This window comes from Lytechinus pictus, chromosome 2 (genome assembly GCF_037042905.1).
Source record: "Lytechinus pictus isolate F3 Inbred chromosome 2, Lp3.0, whole genome shotgun sequence".
NCBI lineage: Eukaryota > Metazoa > Echinodermata > Echinoidea > Temnopleuroida > Toxopneustidae > Lytechinus > Lytechinus pictus.
The window spans coordinates 21,029,716-21,052,013 of NC_087246.1; the positions used below are offsets into that span (position 1 = coordinate 21,029,716).

At 35.4% G+C, this 22,298-nt stretch overlaps 1 protein-coding gene across 1 annotated transcript in view; it reads right to left on the minus strand.

Annotated features, from left to right (window-relative positions):
- Positions 1 to 22,298, minus strand: part of LOC129254583 (protein strawberry notch homolog 1-like) — a 52,701-nt gene continuing 30,403 nt past the window's right edge. Inside the window, exons 26-30 of the mRNA XM_064112723.1 lie at positions 21,741 to 21,829; positions 21,347 to 21,439; positions 20,608 to 20,831; positions 12,320 to 12,510; positions 1 to 4,602 (exon numbers count right to left, since the gene is read on the minus strand). Of these exons, the coding sequence (XP_063968793.1) occupies positions 4,520 to 4,602; positions 12,320 to 12,510; positions 20,608 to 20,831; positions 21,347 to 21,439; positions 21,741 to 21,829 (680 nt within the window). The 3' untranslated portion in view covers positions 1 to 4,519. The remainder of the gene's footprint in view (positions 4,603 to 12,319; positions 12,511 to 20,607; positions 20,832 to 21,346; positions 21,440 to 21,740; positions 21,830 to 22,298) is intronic.

The window sequence follows — 22,298 nt, forward strand, 5'->3', positions numbered from 1 at the left end:
AACCGGTTAGAGGAAATCAAGATTAGACCGAGATTAAAGTGAGCTTAGACCGCAGACAGATGGACCCTGGATACTGACCAATGGGAAAACAAATCACAAGGGGGGTGGAAAAGCACCTTGTTCCTCAATCCTTCAATCGGCATATTAATATCTGCCTGATTACGGGGAAAATATCAAACTCATTCTAACTTCAAAATAGCTGATTTTTATTTTCTGCATTTCACACCTGCTGTTTAACATAGCTTTGTTACTTTTTTTCATTATGCTTTCAACAATACTTGATTTTCTGCTTTGTGAAGTGTTGCATTCCAGGTATGGAAACAGAGACAGTTCGGGCAATTCTTTGGGGATTTCATGGAAGTTGTCGGCACTGAAGTTTCAGTGAAATCTTTGGGTTTGATTGGTTGAGAAGCATTGGTCTCTGTAACTATGGTAACTATCAGAGAATTATCAGCACTGACAAGCATCATAAAACTATGCCTTGGACTCTAGATGCTGATGCTAATTGTTGCTGTGGGAGTTTGCCTTAAACCCAAGCTACCTTTATTTGTATGATTTTCAATGAATCTCTACTTCTATCCCATCCATTGTATCCAGACCTCAGTCAATGGTGATTAATGATATCCTCAGAAAGTTGACTTGTAAAACACAACCAACATCCTCTCATATTATCAGGTATTATGTAACTATAATGTGGGTCATTTTATACAACATTGTTTAAGGTCATTAAGATGTCATGGCTAAGAGGTACAGTGTATATTGTACCAGTTAAGTCAATAGTTCAATACAGATCTTCTTTCTCAGAAACATGTATGTCATCAGAGTAAAGTATTGTCAACTATGAATTACAATGATATCATAATCCATGTCAATCAATCAATGATCTACAAATTGCTCACAATGAAATATTATCAATCTTTTAGGAGCATAAGATTCAACAACTTCTGAGAAGCAAAAAAAAAATCAAAATTACAAAGTTGCTTTGATGATCAGTGATGGGCAATTATATAAAAAGTAGAAGACATATTTTTAATAGATTCATCAAATTTCAAACTAAATTTTGACATCAAAATTAAAATGCTATCAAGAAATATTTCTTATCTGACTAAAAAACATTAAATTCTTTCCTTTAAAATGTCAGATGCTTCATTTTGATTTTGAGAAGGTAATTCCGATGGCCAATGCTAGCTTTAAGGTGTAGTGTAAGATGAGATTACTGTGGTGGGGGAAACAATGTAACCTTGCTTTTTTGGCAGAAATCATGATTAGATAATCTCTACAGGTCAATCTATCAAAGGAGAATTTCAAGATCTGCATGAGGCCTCGTTCACAGGGCAATTCATATTCATGAAAAAAATATGAAAGAAAATTCTTACTAGATACTAGATAGTCATATCAGACTCTTTCATTTCACCAATAAAAGAACAAATAAGCTATGTCACACAGAAGAAAATGCAGTTTCCAACATAAAATTGTTTGGAAAATTTAGGTATGAATGTTTCTTTTGGAAGGTGGGGTTGTATGATGATTGACAAATCTGAATTGTGATTTTTCTTAATATGTATGCCAAAGTTCAATATGTTTATTTTTATCGTATTAAAGCTTTATAGTCTCTGCAACACTGAAGGAAATAAGCATGATATATTGATGCGTATCATCAGGGATGTCACTTAAAATTGATTTTTGAAAAAAGGAAAAGAGAATCATCTAGAATTGTCCCTTTTATTACAGAAAAAAGTCTATTTAAGCCCAAAATACGTTTAAGGTAGAAATTCCCAATTTCATATGAAAAGTTCCATCCCTGTATCAAAATCATCTTCCACCTGGGTTCAATTGCACATTAGTTACTATTAAATTCACTTTGCTTTCCAATAGTAATAACAATGCTCAACAGAAAATCAAAATCACCGATTCCATAGAAATACCCATTGGATGGCAAAATTATCTCATAAAAGTTATGTTATGCAATGGGTCCCTGAAACGTTAATGAAAACATTAACGACAAGTAATGAGAACACATTCAACACGCCCGTCTTCACCAGGCCAAGGATGTAAACAAAGCCCTCTAATCAGTAAAAGGAAACATCCTTTAAATTGGCAAGGGTCAGTAGACAGAAGCAAGCATTTCTATGTGACCTTCAAATGACGAGGTTGATAGAGTCATCTATATGTTAAAAAGATATGTAAGAGAAAACAGCCAATGCCTGTTCAATGTTTCGGAAATGATTAAGTAAAGTGTAGAGGCAGAATATTGTTACGATCACTAATAACCCTGGTTCACATATGCAATCGAAAGGAGCGTATCCATAATAGCAGGTTAGCCACAACTTTTATGGCTTATTAAGTTATTTTGTGGCAGATAAGCATCTATATGAATAGTATTATAAAGTGTTACAACAAAAACAATGAACCTCCTCTAATTCATTAAAAAAAGGAGAAAGCTAGTATGTGAAGAACAGTTATTAACTTTCTCCACTATATTGGAAAAGAGTGAAACACAATTAATCACTAGCAATTCATAGAAGGAAGAAATTCAAATAAGTCATTTGTCATAAATTGACAAATTTGAAAAATAGTTCAATAGTTGAATCTCCTGTCTTAAGAGTTGTTATTATACTGGGAGTTTAAGAGTTTGGTTGGTGACATGATCTGATGGTATAATAATTTCAAACCTCCATTGTCATAATGCCAAAAGCTTTTATCATGTAAATTCTTCTAGTTAATTATTATCACTACTGATGAAAGTTGTTCACACAAGGTTTGTTATGGTGGGTATTTCTTAAGAGTTCCCTTTCATGGAAATATTTACAATACACACAAGGTTTTTCTTCATAAATGCAAAGTTCTGAGTTGAATAGCAAGCTACAGTCCATGGTCCATATTCTGATTTCTTGTTTATTGAAGTTAAAGAATGGTTTAAATCCATAAGTTAGACTATGGGTAGCCAAATGTGAAACACTACTTCATATCAATTTGAAATTTTCAATATTATGCTGACACTATGGGTCATTTTTGCAAGCATTGGAATAAGCCCAAAGCAACAGACAAATTTTTGCACATTTTAGCCAAAATTGCCCCTAAATATCCCCCTCAAACCCCCATTCTTTGAGACCAACATTGTATTCAAACACCCACAAAATATGCCATTCATTTTTGCTCTCTAATCCTTTTTATACCACATTATTTTTTTTAGACCTATTGACAAGGTCCAATGAACATGTATATTTGTACTGGTACATAAGGCATAATACTTTTAACTTTGTGCATTACCTAATTGCATGATGTGCAGCAAAACTAGCCTGACAATTAAAGAGAATGGCCTCAATTAGTACAATAATAGCCCCAATACCAAAAGAATATACCCCTTCAAAGTAAATAATTAATTTTTTCCTCCGTACTGGTATCCACAATGCCTGGAGGAGAATTAGAAGTATAATAGTTTTGTTGACCTGTGTTTATACTCAAAGTCTAGTAATCAGGAAAAAAAATGCATAAACAAAGTTGGAATGTCCTTGGCTATCAATCATTACACCATCAAATTAAATGATAATTTAACTTCATACACTTTAATGAATACAGGCCTACAAATTCACCTTAATTGTTTAATAAATACCTCAATGAATATTAGCACTGATCAATCATTCAAATGCATGAAATAGAATACAATGAGACACTTCACTATTCAGATCACTACTACTCCTTGAACTGGTTGCAAAATGAACCCATTTGGCAAGTTTCAAATCGAGGGCTTATCCTCACACTCGTCTATCTACTAGAAATTTTCCTCAATTTAGCATAGAATAATGTTACATGTATCAGATTCATTAATAGAACAGGTTAGATAAAGGAACCTGGAGCTTTTTCACAAAGAGGTAATCCGCCAATTTTTGTAGTGCTTTTCCATCAGATCACAGAAGATCTAAGAGTAACTTCTAGGCTCCATCTTACAAAGAGTTGCGATTGATCCAATCAACTATGGAAATCCAGCAACGTCAACATCTGAAATGCATTTTTGTTCAAAATATTTTCTATATATTTTTTCCATTTCCATACATTCACTGTTTTCTTGAAAATTTAGTGTGCTTCTCTTTGTTTACAAAGGACAAAGTGCAAATTTCCAGAAGAAGAAATTATGACATTGATGGATTTCCATACAGTTAAGGTTGAACGGATCAATCGCGACTCTTTGTAAAACATAGCCCAGGCATTCTTGGAAGGTTAAGATGTGTATTAATGTTGCTTCGAATGACAAGACCGGTATTCCAAGATCTCTTGAAATCCATGAAGGGCTTTGAGGATCATCAGGTGACCATTTCAACATGGCCTGTAAAATGCTCTGTCTAAAAGAGTTCTGTAAGTAGTGTTCTTCAACTGGATCCCACTGATGAGAAGGCATTTAAACAAAGATTAATTGCAGATTGTGAAGTGCTCTGAGGATCCCGGTGACCATCTTTAATATCATGTTTTAACAAGTGCTTCATCAAGTAATTCTTTGAGTAGTCATGACAGTATCCCATCTTTAGAATGTCTCTGAGTAACTGGTCGTGTCCTTGGAAAGCATGTCCTTCAAAGCTGGTACACAGTTACTTGGAATGAGAAGACCTACATACAGAAAATGAAAAGGATGGGAAGAGGATGAAAAGGAAAATGAAGTAGAAAGGCAGAAAGAAAAAAAACCCAGAAGATCAAGAGATGTGAAGGGATGGAGGTTGGCAAAGGATATCAGAAAATGACAGCAACAGCAGAGATGAAGGGAGATGAGAGAAAAACAAGTAGATAATTTCATTTTGGATTATAACTATAAGTATGGTTTCTTACATTTACTTGCAATCACTCTGTAGATAAAATTTGTTTATTTCATAATACAATCACAACCAAAGGACATACACAAAAGCGCAGGCTGTGAGCAAGAATTGAAAAATTTCAGAAATACTTTATTGAAGAATGAACACCAAAATCATGGAAAATGAGTAATCAATAGAAGTATAAGTGAGATTTCTGGAAAACTGCAGCATTTAATTAAACACCTTGAAAAAGGAACAGAATAAAGTTTTATTTCAAGTATATTTTGGTTGACCAATCTCTCAGGAATCAGAAGTGAAAATATAAAAAGACCATATTTCAACTCCAGCTGATGGGAATCACAATCATTGTGAATCTGACCTAGCAGACAAGAACATGTTATAGTCGTTTGAAAATCCCAGTGAAACTTCACGAGCAACTTCATGAAATTTCCCATTTCATCATATTTTCTTACCCTTTTTTTTCATGGCAAGAGAATACTATATTTGTGTAGTTTGGGTTTTTTTAACAAAGAACTGTACACTACTGTGTTGACCAAAACTGTTATTAATCACTAATTATTAATCACATTTGCAAAGTAAAATTATTCTGATATTTTTGTTAGGGCGTGTTTATGCTTCCACTTTTTAGGCCAGCATCGCGATTTTTGCCTCTGAAAAAATAAGCATACACAGCACTCCCATAACCATGTTTGCGATCAGCGTTCTGAAATGACGTTTGAAAATGCTGATCCCGTCTCTGCGATGGAAGCATAAACGCACCCTTAAAGTAATTGACAAAGGTTCACATACTCCAGATGCATCAAGATATGTCAAAATTCTGCATCATTATTCCCTCAACATTCTATTTTACTGTTGGCTTCAAAGTGGTCAATATTAATGACCGAGACATTCATTACACCATCAATATCTGTTCAAAGAGGGCTGTACAGTAATTACATCAAATTAATTCCACTCCTGATATTTCCTGTTCATAATTGAAGTACACGTTTCAGAGGCCCTGTTTACATGTGGTTAATTTCCTTATCGCGGCACAGATATTTGATTTGAAGTATTATCATGGGGGGCAAATGATGTGTATTAAACATGTGGAATAAATGAAATGTCAGATAACAGCATGCAAACAGAATGTTGATTTCTTTTTTTATCAGTGGTAAAAATGAGTGGGGACCTGGATGATTTGCCCCCAAATAGCCCATATATTGAAATAAAGCTTATATTAATTCATCAATGTGATTCAAAACGAAACATTATCTGGAGTGAAGTTGGAAAAAGATCCCTAGAATAGAAATAACCCCCCTCCCCCCAAAAAAGTAAACATTTTGCATAGATTTCTTTCTTTAAAAAAAAAATCATTCAATAGTTTATTATTCCAATTGTACATCGTCGCAATATTTATCCTGTCTCCTCAATCATTCTGTGGAATCCATACACTTCATGTGAATCATGTAAGACTGTTTTTTCTGGGTTTTTTAAATTCTTTATTTCTCCCTCTTACCATCTCACTCTCTCTCTTCCATTGGTTATTTCATTGCCATTCTCATTGAAAAGTTTCCATAATAAAAGGGGGGGAGGATCAGGAAAAACTGGTGAAAAATAGTGCTAAGTAATCTCAAAATTAATCTAAAGTGTTGAAAACAGGAGACATTTAACTTCAACCCATTACAACTACATGTAGAGCTCTCCAAGAGTCATATCAATAGCGAACATATTATAGCTCCAAGGTTTAATGGCAATATATAGTTTTAAAAGTACTCTGAGGGGTCATGAGACGTGCCCCTTTTATAGAGAAACCATTTCACATACTGAACATGGTGTTAGGCGGCATCCACTTTACAAGTCAGTCCTTTTAAAGATATAATACGAAGATGAAACAAAAACAATGTCAGAATGAATTCATCTATTAGTGAATATTTTAATTTCTTTTTAAATCAAAAGGGATATTTCAAGAATAGCAATCTAATGTCAAAAAAGCTGAGAGTAGGGAAGAGAACAGGATAGTTCCGAATGAAGAGCTAAGAGGGGTGAAGTAATCCACAAGCTACATTAATTAATTAATTTTGAGCCTCAAAACAAATGATGCTATGAGTCCTCTGGCACAACACACTGTTCTTGTATGGCAAATAAAGAGACAGAATTTCTTCATATTGTCAGGATTTAATATTGACTGCCACTCCTTTTAGTCTCCTAGTTCAGACCCACTGGATTCCATCACACCTGACATGGAGGTTTCTGATTGCCAAGCTAGGAATAGGGAGGTAGGAGAGGATAAGGGAGTTAAATTAGGCCAACTACCACCCTTGGGGGTAACACGATGTTGACAGACTCTATTACTGCAGATCTGACAAGGCTTTTGACTTTCGGCAAGGCAGTACTCAATCTTAACTTGCATTAACTGTTAGGCCTACTCTTTAGAATGTACAATGAAGATGGTGAAATGCAACATACAATGACAACGGTGATGCTGCTGGCAGTTGTCTATGATCATTGCAATCATGGGGACAATTCTGGGCCCCGTTGCATAAAAGTTACTATTACGGTGACTTTGCCATCCAGCGGTAGCTAACATGGTAACATAGCTCATCAGCCAATCAAAATCAAGGATTTCATGGAAGTGACCATTGGACGGCTTAATGCAACAGGGCCCTAGTGAACAGGAGGAGGGTTGAGGAGGATGACATTAAAAGAAATAAAAATGTACTAAGAGAAAATGCTATACAATGGCGAGTCTTCATGATAGAAAAACCATTGTACCTGTAGTAGTAACGTGGCAACAATTATTTTAAAGGCAGCACTGATCTCAAACATCATGCGAAACTTTGATATTGTAGACTTGATAAAAATAAAAAAGGAAACAGAAGTCAAAACAGCTTGAACAAATCCACAAGCGTGATATAAATCAGTTTCAGGATAAGAGAGACGTGAGATACAAGAAAATTACCTGCTCCGGGACGATCTAAACAAGATGTAATTGTGAGAAAGCGGATGTGATTTGTCACATACAGGATAGCATAAAATAAAGGAAACAGTCTGAGTTTAAAGTTTCAGTACATACTTATTCTCTGACTTAACTGGCTTAACTAAGCTTTAACACATGGAAATGAGTGTTAAGCATGCACTTATTGCCACTCGTATCAACAGCTGTGATCTGAAGTGTCATCAAGTGATGAGATACGAACACATTTATTACTAGATTGAGGCCTGATTAATCAAACTGTTCGTAATGATTCAATTTAAGTAGTATCAAGAACAATGATCTCAAACTCATTTCATAAAGACTTAATACCTCATTAGTGCTAAAAAGACGATAATCAGGGGAGCATAGCTCTCATGATTATTTTCAAATAATGGATAATTTTCAGCATTTTAACTTACTTCAAATAGATATCACAGTATGAAACTTTCAGATTATTTCTCTAAAATCTACTGCTCACATGTTTAAAAAGTACCTTTTAAAGTTTTTTTTCTTCTGAATCTTGACCTTGGTTAATTAGCCTTTGACAGTAATGGTCTAAGTTCATTGGCCCTAAATAACCTTTGACATTGATCATGTGAACTGAAAATCATCAGTGTTACTCTTATGTCCAAGTTTCATGAAATAGGTCCCAATATACTTTCGCAGTTATGATGACATTTCAAAAACTTAACCTTGGTCAAGATTTCAATGCTGACAACACTGCAGCAGTCGGAAAGCGGCACCCATGTCTTGCTTCTGCTATGCAGGCCAGACAAAAACAGGATTTAGTTCTTTGACCAAAAAACAAAGTTTTTACAGACCCAGTTTTTTTTTAATCAATTCTACCTCCGATACATGAATCTTGGTTCACTGAAAAGAAACATAAGTGGAGCAAACTGAGCCAAGTGCTGGGGTAGGGCTACGTGATCATCTTCAGTAAATTTTGATACTCCAGAACTTGCACTTTCAACGAGGGAACCTAGTAAGTGTCTCACCTTCATCTATTCTTTCTCAGGGTTTCTGTTAAATGTGTATGGCACCAGGAAATATTTGGGTGCATCCAATAGCTCCTGACTGACAGAGCCACAATAGGACCCCTGGTCGAACCCTGGAAACACTAGTCTACTTCAAAGACTCCATCCATAGGATTATTCCAATCTGATTAAAATTTCAGAAGTGTCAGAGAAAGGATGTAATGGAATTGGTAGGATCATGAATTCCAAGCAGCTTTTAGTTTGAAACTAGGAAATATTGGACGAGCCCTAAGCCTGTTGTAGGCCTAATCAATCTACACATAAGTGAAGTTACATATTGATGCAGAGATTCATGGTCCCCGCCCTGGTCATTTCCTTGGGATGACAATACATGTAGTAAAGGTCAGTCCAAGATGTTTTTCTGATTTATACACATCTGAAAATATCTCCATTACACACAGAAACACATATTAAAACTCTATAACAAAAGGGCTGTAACCGTATAAGCTATCTTTTTTGACGAAATATGCAGAAATCTTTTGTTATTGTTATTATGAGTACTAATAGACCTCCTTGCTTACATGCAAGCACTTTTAAAACACTTTGTTGTTAATAAAGTTGAGTGCTTTATTAGCAAGGAGGTGGACCAAGATGAAGTAGGCCTCAGTTCAGCTTTTCAGAAAATCTAATGATCGAGCCACTTCCAAAAGCAGCCTCAAGACCACTTTCAGATGTACATGTATGGTATGTGTATTAACAGATCTCTAGTCTATATAAATAGTGCTCATAGTTTCTTACTGTATGCTTATGTGTATAACTTGATGCAGTGATTAGCGAGTCTAGAATTGAGACTATGAACTTTATGAAATAAGCAATACCCAGAGGTATTCTCCAATTGTGAATTTCCTGAAGAGATTCTTAGTCACTTTCCAGCAACAGCTTCAACTCATCTTCAACTTTTCTCTCTCCCAATCTCTCTCGCTCTCTCTCTCTAGACCCTTTCTCTCATTATCTCCAAATCAATTTCATTTTCAGTCTCTCATGCTCTTTATTTTTTTACCCCTTTCCACTTCAAGCTTTCTCTATTTTGTTTCCATGTATGTCTTTTTCCTTTCATCATTTTTTTTCTCTATCTCTTTCTTTCTATTCCTCACCCCAGTCGATGACTTTCCATCTTGCTTTTGCACACCCCCTTCCCCACCCACTCTTCTATGTCTTTGTCCCTTTATTTGCTCTCCTCGTCTCTCTCTCTCTCTCTCTGGCTGCCTGTCCCCTCTCGGTGAATGTGTCTCTATCTCTCTAAGCTCTCTATCTACCTACCTACATCTCTATGATTTATGTATGTATGTATGTATGTATGTATGTATGTATGTATGTATCTATCTATCTATCTAATCTATCTAATCTATCTAATCTATCTATCTATCTATCTATCTATCTATCTATCCATCCCTCTATGTATGTATGTATGTATGTATGTATGTATCTATCGATCTATCGATCTAATCTATCTAATCTGTCTAATCTATCTAATCTATCTATCTATCTATCCATCCCTCTATCTACCTACCTACCTACCTACCTCTCTATGATTTATGTATCTCTATCTATCTATCTATCCATCCATCCATCCCTACATCTAAATTTATCTCTAGATCTATGTCTCTATCTAATTATATCCATTCTCTTCTCTTTATCTATCCACGAATACCAATCTACGTGTACACACCTATCTTCCTATCTATCCATCCCACTCTTTTATCTCTTTCTCATCTCTCTATACAATAAAGGCATGCATTTCTTCAGTGCTCAGACAGCCAGGGGAATTCAGCCTGGGATCCGTACAGGATGCATGAATGATCAACCCACTTTCATGTTGTGGCATTTCAATGCTTGCCCAACAAATTAAGGCCATGTGGAAATTAAACATTAATCATCATTACATTGATGCAGTTGATTCCCTATGTTGCTCTCTGAATGTGTCACACCCACTTCTGTTTGCCAAACAGAGGACACAGGACGGAAAAAGGTTAACACCAATTTTCTCCGAGCAATTGTTTCTTAAATTCCAGGTGCACATTTTGAATGCCTATATTCCAATGAAATACAATGGCGAAATCAATACCAACAAAGCATTCAAGAAAAGAAGAAAATTCTCAAAATTTTAATGACTCTCATCTTATTTCTTATCTGCCAATACAAATGCATTGACAATACCCCGTTTTCTTTTTCCCAGTTGTATTGTAATACAAAAATGCTCACTCTTGTTGGGTGGCATTGACCTAAAAATATTTAAACTGTTGTCATTGGGCACTGGACACTCGATAGCAAGTCCATTTTCAATTATTTATAAAATTCTACTTAGTGTTGAGAGGAATATACACAAGCAAGTTGAAAGAAACGTGTGTTTACAGGAATACAAACGTGTTGAAATTAATAAAAATGAACCATATGAAAAAACGGCATGCAGAAAGAATAAAGAAAGAACAGATAAAATACATTAATCCCAAAACACAATAAAATCATCTCTAAACTACCCCACTGGAGTAATGAACAGGTTATAAATACAATTTGAATTAGTTTCATACAGGAAGTGTTTTTGACAGGCCATGTGATGCCTTACCCTGAAAACAAGCAAATAATGATAAGGATAAAGAATTACAAGAATGAGTAAAAGGGCATGAAATGATAACCCAGACTTTGCAAAGGAAATGGAAAGAAATATTTCCATTAGGTGCAGCCACAAGCAGACTTGCAGACAGGATCAAAAAGGTTTGTTTGAGTAAATAGCTACTATCCTGATAAGGCATGGATCTAGCCGTATTGGACTCAATAGTTTTGAAAGGCCAACTATTGTGCAAAAACAGCATGGCCCCCTAAAATAGTATTTTGTTCAACCTGGCAAGATCCGCCAATGATCTCAACTTATTTTTCAACTTTTTCTCCAAGTCAAAAATCTACAAAATATTACAAGTAATGCTAAAATGACATCTCAACACTTAAGTGTTTTATATCAAAGATACAATGACTTTACGAATGTCAAGCCGTCAGAAATTCTGAATCATTTTTAATCTCATCAGTTAGAGTTGAAATAAACAAATGATTACCACTCTTGCTGTTAAATAAATATTTCCAATGCATACCATATAGTTGCCACAATTCAAATAATTCAAAATTCACATGAAATCATTCAAAACAAACAAAATATTTCTTATATTTCAGGGAAAGCTTTAAGCTCAATTTGGCTATTCATATTCAAGTTGTCTGAAAGGTTAAAGCCCTGAAGACTGCTCTTATTCCAAATCAAGTACCACATCAAATCATCCAATCGGGAAGCTACTTATAGCGACTGTTAACCGCAAGTGAAAGTACTAGTCCCGATTTCACACAGCCATTATTAGATCAGGTCCCAATCGCATCAAACCCTTACTATAAATGACAACTACCATGGTAACAATACTAAACAAAACCGATAAAAATCATTGTGAAAGTTCACAATGATGGCACACTTTCTATCAATCGTAATCAAAGTGACTAGATTCTGAAAAGAATGGATAAAGCAGAAAACAAGTAAAATTGAAACTTACCAACAAGCTTTCCTTTGTCGGTCTTGAGACGTATAATCTGCATGACAGCACCATTCCTAGGATTGAGACGTAGGACCTCCTCTACCCTCGCCCATACACTCAATACAGCACCAGATAGAACAAAGAAGGTACGACGTCTTAGACCAATGTCACATGGTAGACCAAGCATGGCTGACTTGCACGTTCCTTTCCTAAGTGGGTGAAAGGGAGATGATAAAGGAGTAGATAATATCAGTGGATTTGGAAATATTTCATGTCATAATTACCGTATCAGATGCACTTCAGAAATCACAACTTGTCTGACTGAAAAAAGAGGAAGGCTTTGCTTTAAAAAATGAGAGAAACCACATCTACAGGGGAATTTGTTAAAACTATCAAGAAACCAAGTAGATTCCAGCAGCAAATTCATAGTGCAGGGGTGGGTATGAATCTATTGTATCATCTATTTTATCATCCCCACCACACACATACACACTTACATATGGAATAAGAATGGAGACTACCTATGCATTAGACCAAATGGGATAAGAGTGGAGACCACCCATGCATTAGACCAAATGGGATGAGAGTGGAGACCACCGCAGCATTAGACCAAATGGGATAAGAGTGGAGACTACCCATGCATTAGACCAAATGGGATGAGAGTGGAGACCACCCATGCATTAGACCAAATGGGATGAGACTGGAGACCACCGCAGCATTAGACCAAATGGGATAAGAGTGGAGACTACCCATGCATTAGACCAAATGGGATGAGACTGGAGACCACCCATGCATTAGACCAAATGAGATGAGACTGGAGACCATCCATGCATGAGACCAAGTGGAAGAAGACCAAGGGGCAATCTGCAATATTTAACTTAAATTCACATTCTCCTGATCAACTCAGATTAACATACCAGTATCAGACTGATCTACATACATCACATTGTTAACCTATGTCCATGCATTATCCTTGAGGATGACAAACTAAAGGGGTATTTAATCAAAAGTAAAATCATGAAGAAGGATCTGTCCGTGTCTCAAGGGATTTGAGGTCTAATTATTTACGCATTATGGGATGCTTAAAATACAATGGGCGAGCTTCACGCTTCTCCTGTTTCCAATTATAAAGAAGATATACAGGAAGTCAGAGTGTCGTCTGTAATCATCATCATCACATGAGGATCATAGAGGAGAGATGGAAAATGATGGGAGAAGTCATCCCCTAGTCAAGATCTGTCTGGACGTCGCAAAGACAGATGAATCCAATCCACCCTCCAGAGGAAACGAGCATGTCCTCTGATGACATAGAGGGAGGAAAGGCGCAGGAACAAACATAGGAGACGGTCCAAGGGAAACACTGCAAGTCATCCATTACTTTCATTATCTCTGTCATGATGTCTTTCATGAGGTCTTTAATGACTCCTGGCTCTTCGTCTGAACTTAAGAAGACAATTCCAGACCTGGCATCGTAAAGCCCTTTATATCATAAAATTCATACATGACATACATTTATATCACTCACTGCAAGTCATCCATTACTTTCATTATCTCTGTCATGGTATTTTTCTTAATGTCTTTCATGACTCCTGGCTAAAATTCTCCAAGCAGACAATTCTGGGATTAGTGTCTGAACACTGTTATTGAAGCTGAATCCTACAATTCTCTCACACTGCAAGTCATCCATTACTTTTATTGTCTCTTTCATGAGGTATTTCATGAAGTCTTTCATGACTCCTGGGGCCATCTCATGGAGTTGTCAGCACTGACAAGATGTCATTTTAAAACATGTTTCCATAGCATTGACAGTCAGACACCTGCACTTCTCAGCCAATTGAAACCATGGAAAATTGTCAGATCTGAGAACATATCAGGGGACAGAATGCAGATCAAATGCCTTGTTAGATGTTGGTGTAAAGTTCTCCAGGAAGTCCATTCCAGACCTGGCATCAGAAAACTTAAACCAAATCCTTTACAATTCTCTCACATACTGCAAGTCATATCTCTTTATTGATGTCTTTCATGACTCCTTGATCTTTGTCTAAACTTCTCCAAGAATTTATTTCTGGGTAAATATTAAACAACTTTATTTTACTTTTAAAAGAAAAATGCTACAATTTTATAACACACTGCAAGTCATCCATGAGTTTCTCTGCCATTATGTCGTTTACAACATATTTATATCAACAAATGTCCTACAATTCTATAAAACACAAAAGTAATCATCAATTCTCATTATCTCTTTCATGATATCTTTTCTCTCTTTTTTCTTTCTTCTTTTCTCTTTCTCCTCCCCCTCCCCTCCACATTCCCCTCTCCCCAATTTCCCACCCCTTCTTCCCCTTCCTCTCTTCTCCTTCTTCTTCTCCTAATCCAGTTTCATAAAACTTGTCACAGAACACAAATCCTTTAACTTTCTGTGACAGATTCAGTCTTGGCCAATCAAATTTAAGTACTACAGTAGCTTATAATATTAGCTTGGAACTAGAATTTTTTTGAAACAGGGCCCTGTCCTCCATGCTAGGCAAACTCATGGCTACATATCACACTGTCTCAAGATGAATTGAGTCATGCCACTATGGAGACAGAACTGAAATGAGCATCAAAGATCTATAAATGTGATACAGGAAAAGTATGGTGTCTCCAGCGAGCCTTTTGTGTGTTGACTGAGAGGTGGAAACAATGAGCACATTCACCGAACAGCTAAAGTTCAAGTACAATGGCATGGTGATTTTCACCATTAAAATTCTCTGCTCTTGCACACTGAAGTGAAATCTAAATACAAAATATGCTTTTAAATAAGATAGTCAGCAGTGAAAATGAAAGATAGATTTTGAAACCTGGTCCCAATTCATGTTTCTATTAGGAACAAAAACAGACTCTGTATTCTGATAATCTCCAAGGACATGTATACAATCCCTACTTCACTGTGTACTCAAAAGCCAGAGTGATAATTTCAAATTTAGTATTGTGACTACTACTCTAAAATAAATCTGATGACACTTCTTTACTAATCATACTCTTTTTTGCATGAGTATTATACATTTCTCCTCGAATCCACATCGACATATTTTTTCTCTTTTATGCAACACATTCATCAATGCTTGTTTATTTCAAAATTTACTTTGCATTTGGTATCATTTTTGCAAACTAATTCTTGAATTCTATGGTCTGAAATTCATGAATTATAAAGTAGTTGAACTTAATAAATGTATCTACATACCACATTCTTTAAAGCACTTTTATTATAAACTCAATTTAAAAAAAACAACTAAATCTTGAAGTTCATGTGATCTAATATTCATTCACTGAAGAAGTTAAGGTTTGGATGGAACTTCTGCATAACAGAAAGAAGAGTACCTTGGGATCTCTATGTTGTGTTTATCAATAAATGCAGACTATCAAGGGAATTGTGGGCAATTGTCTGGAAGGTTGTGGAAAATTAGGAAACAAGAACATTCATGACAGTGACTAAGATAAAAGCGAAAGAGATACACTTCCGATGAATTTGAGAGTAAGAGTGGAGGAAGGGGGAGGGACAAGGGAGAAGAGAAAGAAAGAGGGGGGAGAGTGGACAAATGGGGGTAGAAGAGGGAAGAAAATGAGAAAAGGAAGAGGTAGAAGGGGAAGGGGAAGAGGAGACAGAAGAGAAGGAAAGAAAAGGAAGAAGAAAACAAAAAAGACGGAGAAGAAAGAAACGGCCAGAAAATAACAAATCATTTGAAACTATTTGAAAACATTGAACAAAATCAATGACAATTCAGGTACAATATCAGATTATTGTACGCTACTGATAAACCAAACAATTTCCTCATCGATGCCAAAAGAAAAAAAAATTCATTTCTAATTTTCAACATTTGGGATGAAGGAACTTGTTTCATCAAAAACGTAGACATTCTTAGAACTCCTTAAAAGAAATTTGGTGATTCACTCAATCTTTCTAAGAATTTACAAAAAGTGCTTGCGCCATGAAGGACATCTCCAAAAGTGCAAATCGGGTTCTTATATTCCATATTAAGAACTTGACTTGATCAGTTGGACCCTTGATGAAAGGGCTGAAGATATACATCACCGGGTAGGTGGATACAGTTGACATGTAAGCTGACAGATACATCAGTCACTGCTGTAACTCGCTTATCACTAACACAATACAGAGTTACCAGGACTACAGGTAGCAACCTGCTGCTTCCTCTCTTATCCAGTATGAGGAACATTCACACACAGGAACAGTCAATAGACATTATTACTAAAGAGGTGTTGCAAGAAACTTTTTGTAATCAAATTTATCACTTTTAACTACAGCTTTTCGACCGACACTTTCCTCTCCAAGAAGCATACCAGCAATTGACAGACTTATAATCAATTATTGGATATAAAACCGATTTTCAATCGATTGCAAATATCCATTGCTAACTTTCAATTGATTGACTGTAACTGTGTACTATTTCTCAATTTTACTTTCTGCTCCAAGAGGTAGGCTTACTGTATACCAGCAATTAGTTGAAAATTTGCAATATTGGGGGAAAAAAGAGTTATTGATTTAGGGATATATTGCAATCGATTGCATGTTTCTTTAAATACATTGTATGTCCTACACTCATATTCATCTACCAATAGTAATGTCTTCTTTAATGTACATCCAACAACAGCTCTTGATATTAGCAACATACTTTAGACTTGACAAAACATAAAACACTTCTCATAATCAGGAAAATTTTAACAGTTTTTAAAGCTTTTCACTTAAAATGGAGCTGCAATCATTAACTGTGCTGCATCAGCAACTACGCCACCCATGAAAAAGGGCCGACGAAGCGTGCAGAGTCGCAAGTTAAAGTTTACCAAAATGTTGAATTTTGTATTTAGCATTTTATTATTTAAGAAGATTTTCATGATTATAAAAAAAGAAATCTTTTCTTTATATCCTCACATCAATAAAAAAAACAAAAAACTTTTCAGTGGTATTTTAGACTGTTTCATAAAATGTGTTATACAATGGGACGGTTACACTCTTGTAGCTGTGCTTATTGATTGGATGAGGGCCAATCTGTTGCAAAACATAAGCAAAAAACATTTACGCAACAGAGCCTTTATCAACATCACCATAACCCAGTTAAATTTCTGGTGCATTTATTTCAATAACACTTAACAACAGTTCTTTTAATTAAGCTTTGAGGGAAGGGGGTGAGAGAGAAAGGAGATGAGCTCAATATTCCTACAAAGATAGCAAGATATGAAAATACTTCGGATTTTTTTTCATTCAGAAAACGGTTAGCTGATTCTCTCCAATGATGCAAAAAAGGAAGCCTATGATCGATCATCTAAGTGGCATCCTTGAAAATCCAGATAATCACATGATCCTCTTCAAAAAATCAAAATGGGTGAACTAACAATGCCAAAAGTAGGGAATTTCAAATCTGAAGGAATAAGAAACAAACGCATATTTGCCTAGTGCACATTAAACAATTCCTGGAATTTTAGACAAAATTGAACCTACTATCTTTGAATCAAAGACAGAAATAATAAAGGATCACCGTACCGTTGGCTGAGAATGCCAAACAGGCAGAATAGAAGTGGGCCAGAGCAACGAGCTGCTACACGAGGTGAGCTGGATGTATTGAATGCCTCCCAAAATAATTATTTTTGTTGATACACACTGTATGCAATTAGACATGAATTTTCTATCATAAATATACAGTATGAATGACGGCTATTAAAGTCTTCTCAGACAATCCCCCTCTGACCTCAAAGTTTGCTCATTTACAGTAGTAGCAGGAAATGTGTTGATTTTGAATCCCGGACAAATTCAACAATTGGTACTCGTATTAGTTTTCATGTGTGAATGGGGCCACTCAGTGTGACTCATGTAGGAGAGAGAGCTAGCTGGGAGAGGGAAAAGGAAAGACAGAGGGAGACAGACAGGATGAAGGAAGGGATTAGAGAATACGTCTTGGGGAGAGGAGATGACTAGGATGAAATGTTACTTATGAATGGGTCTGTCCAGGGGAATTTGACTTTTCATTAAATACTTGATGGTGATTTTTTTATAGGATGTGCATCTACATGTACATCCAGTTATGACCCTTTAAGAATCAAACCTATTTCACAATATTCATACAATGGTTTGGGAATATTTCATCTTCCTGCAGATAACTTTGTTCTATCACATTGGTTCTTCAGTTATAAGGAGAATAATTTACATATACATTAACCTTGATGACCTTTGATTTTGCCCCCACCCCACCCACCAGCAGATCTTTGTCACTCCAATACGTATAGGTAATAATAATAATAAAAATAGCATTTATGACGTGCCGATTATCTAGTTGCCTAATCAATGACACACTATTGATAACCCAGGCTTTAGCTCCAGCTGCTAAAGGGGTTGAAACATTCAAGGAATTAATCCTGCCAGGTACCAATCAAGGCATGAAGTCGAAAATCCATCAGTCAAATGATTGCTTAATTATCTTAAGAAATCAATTTATTTACCAAGCTGGTGACTTTAAGCCACAAAAAAATTAATTAATTACGGCACTCCAATATATGGGCAAATTTCAAATTGATCCCCATAATGATTTAATTTTCACATTGTCAGGTATATAGCACTTCATGGCCTAGAAGAATGAGTCAGAGGAGAGACGGTGGGCTGTGACAATAAATGATAAACTGATGAACATTTGTGCTGAACATGAAAAGAAATATAATGGATGTCATGACAGAAAATAAGAGACAAAGTATGACGTGGTAGATACAGGAAATTGACATAGATAATGAGAGATGAAAATTGAAAGAGTGAAATATTGAAGGAGAAAAGGGAACATGAATAGTAACCCAGAAAAGACAAGCAAGATATTGAAGATATTCCAGTTAAAGGAGAATGAAACCCTTGAAACCAGCTGAATCCATATCAAAGAGAAAAATCAAAGAAACATATTGTTGAAAGTTTGAGGAAGATTGAATGAATAATAAGAAAGTTATGAGCATTTGAATATTGAGATCACTAATGCCATGTAGATCCTCCCATTGGCAATGCAACCAAGATCTGTGATGTCACACATGTAAAACTCCCTCATTACTTTAGTACTTATTTCACTTATATTCTCACTTTTATAGAGTCTATCACAAGGTGAGGTGAGGTGAGGTGACCAATACAGAGGTTTCACAACATTATATCATTGATGAATCGTTTGTCATATGATTAGAATGAGCAAAGAGATGTTTTGGGGTATATTTTCAGTGTCCAAAAGGGGAGAGTTGTTCATCTGTGACATCATAGATCTTGGTCGCATTGCCAATGGGAGGATCTCCATAGCATTAGTGATCTTGACATTCAAATGCTCATAACTCTTCTATTGCTAGTCCTATTTTACTCAAACTTTTGTTGATCTTATTCTTTGATTTTTCTGCTTTCACAAAAGCTAACTTGCATCAAGAGTTTCATTCTCCTTTAAATACCCAAGTTACTATGGGAACTTAGGACTCCATTTATATAAAACCAACAAGAAATAGAAAACCCATGAATAAACACGTTTATGGCAGGTACATGCAATTTCAGACCTGCCAACTTCTGGAGATGAAAAACTGCATTCTGTGAACCCCCAAACTCTATTTATTTTTTTTTACAAAAATGTTTTTCCATACTATAAGCACACAAGTGTTGCTAAAGACATTTGATGAGTTATTTCACCTGGAAAAAATATTCAAAGTTGGTTTTTGACAATGAAACAATAGGAAATGAAATATAAACATGTTTATTAGATTTTATAAACTAATAGCCTATTGTATATCCAAATGACATCATTCTGACTTGAATACTCACAATTAACCTATAAGATTTGATAAATTAACAGTGAACCTTTAAAATGATCATTCAATTAACTTACTCTGATAAAGAAATAGCTTCAAAATAATCAAATCTACAAAAATCAACAAAATACCTAAAGAATATTACATGTGTAACAACCACCAAATATTTTCTTTCCACTCTACTCATATCATGCAAGCTACTTTTATTTAAAAAAATGCATAATCAGGGGGCAATGCCATGAATTAATCAAATATTCAGCCCACACTTTTCTCTATTTTTACTTCACTTATCAAGCCATGATAATTAGAGAGATTACAAAAATTTGCCTTGAAAACTGATTGTGATGAAGAAAAAGGCATTCAATTCTTCCCACCATGCACCAGAAAAATTGACAAATACAATCTCTTAAATTTTCCTTGAAATTGATTGCAATGGAGAAATGTGTATTTCATGCTTCCCATCATGCAGCAGAAAAATGTAAAAACATTGATAAACTCACCAGAAGACATGAGCACACTTGCTCTCAGAGGCGGCATAGAGGGCGTCCCAGAATGGTTTAGCTTCATCAGGTAACACCTTCCTGAATCGTAGCTTGAGATCACTGACTGTCTCAAGTTTACTCTGCAGACCAATGTTTGGTTTGAAGAGCTGTAAGGCACTTTTCTTAGATGAGCTAGATGGAGGAAAGCGGGCTAGGATCGCCACTTTACGACCAAACTTCATCTGAAAGTTAGAAATAATAAGTTGTGAAAACATTTTTTTAAGTTGAAGAATTTGTGTTTGGTGAAAACAACATATGTCAAACCATTGAATTTATTGTATACTGTCAATGGTCAAGGGGGGATATTGGCAATAAATCTGTAAAGTAAGAGGTTCGCACCATTTTTTTTTTTTGCAGTTACAAAATTACCCAACATTGGTAAAGTGCATGTCAAACCCAAAATTGCTATAATATGTGATTTCATGTACAAATTTAATGTGAATTCTGCTTCTAGCCTTAACTCATAACTATCATTTTTACTCTTACTGATTAAAATAAATTGATTTGATAATCACAATGATGGATAAGTTACCGCAATTATTACCTCCTTACGATATGGGTTCATAATCTATCATGTACCCAATGATCTTCAATGAAGTTTGGATCTTACAATTTTCTGATGTTATCATATCGGACAAAAATAGGACAGAACTACAGAAATGATGTTCAATATTAATGCTTGGGTGTTAATACTAACCACCTGTGAGATGTAAAATCCTTCCTCAGGATGTGAAAGCTCTGACCACATGTCGATTGCCTGCCTCCACGACATACCCCTCTCTGCACCAACCTAAAAACACAATTAAATCATAAAAACAATTTTCAATATCACATCAATGATGAGCTTTGTCCACATACATCAATCAATTTGTGCATTTCATAATACATGTACATGCACCCCCGAATGTTCATTATCATGAGAGGCTTGTTGGTCAACAACTTTTTCCAAGACGCTCAAGAAAGCTTGGGCTGTGATAAATTTGATAAATTTAAGGATGTCATAATCTATGCCAATATGTCACTTAAATTTTGTCTTAAATCAAAAACTGATTTGCAACAAAGTTCACATTGTCTTGTTATGATGTCTATACCTTGTGGAGTTCATTTGTAGCATTGCCTGACATAGCGACATATGTGTCAGTATGTATCCTCCTGATATCCATTCTCTCATTGCTTATATCTGTTGGAGGAAAAAAAATAAATAAATAAACATATAAATAAATTAATAATCTATACCAAAAAATATTGTCTGTCTATGGCCATATTAGGGGGAAATTCCCCCCCCCCCCCCATAAAAAAATCATCCATATTGCCAGACTCATATTAAATTCATATCACTTGCCTCAACTATAAGGCAATTAAAACCTGAATTATTTCAATTATCATTTTGGCAATAATAAATATGTAAAATGATTGAGTAATGGGTAAAATGTTGGTCTCCCATTCAATTTCTTGTTTTATTATGAATAACATAAAATCACACGCAGATGTCACCAGAAGCCTATATTGAGTATACAAAGTTTGATTTAGAATTTCAGCTCATACATCTCATATAATGAACAAAGTAATCATTATGCTTGAATTAGAGAACAATACATCAAGTTGAAGTAAATCAATAAAATTACATTATTCACAGACAAGAATTACTA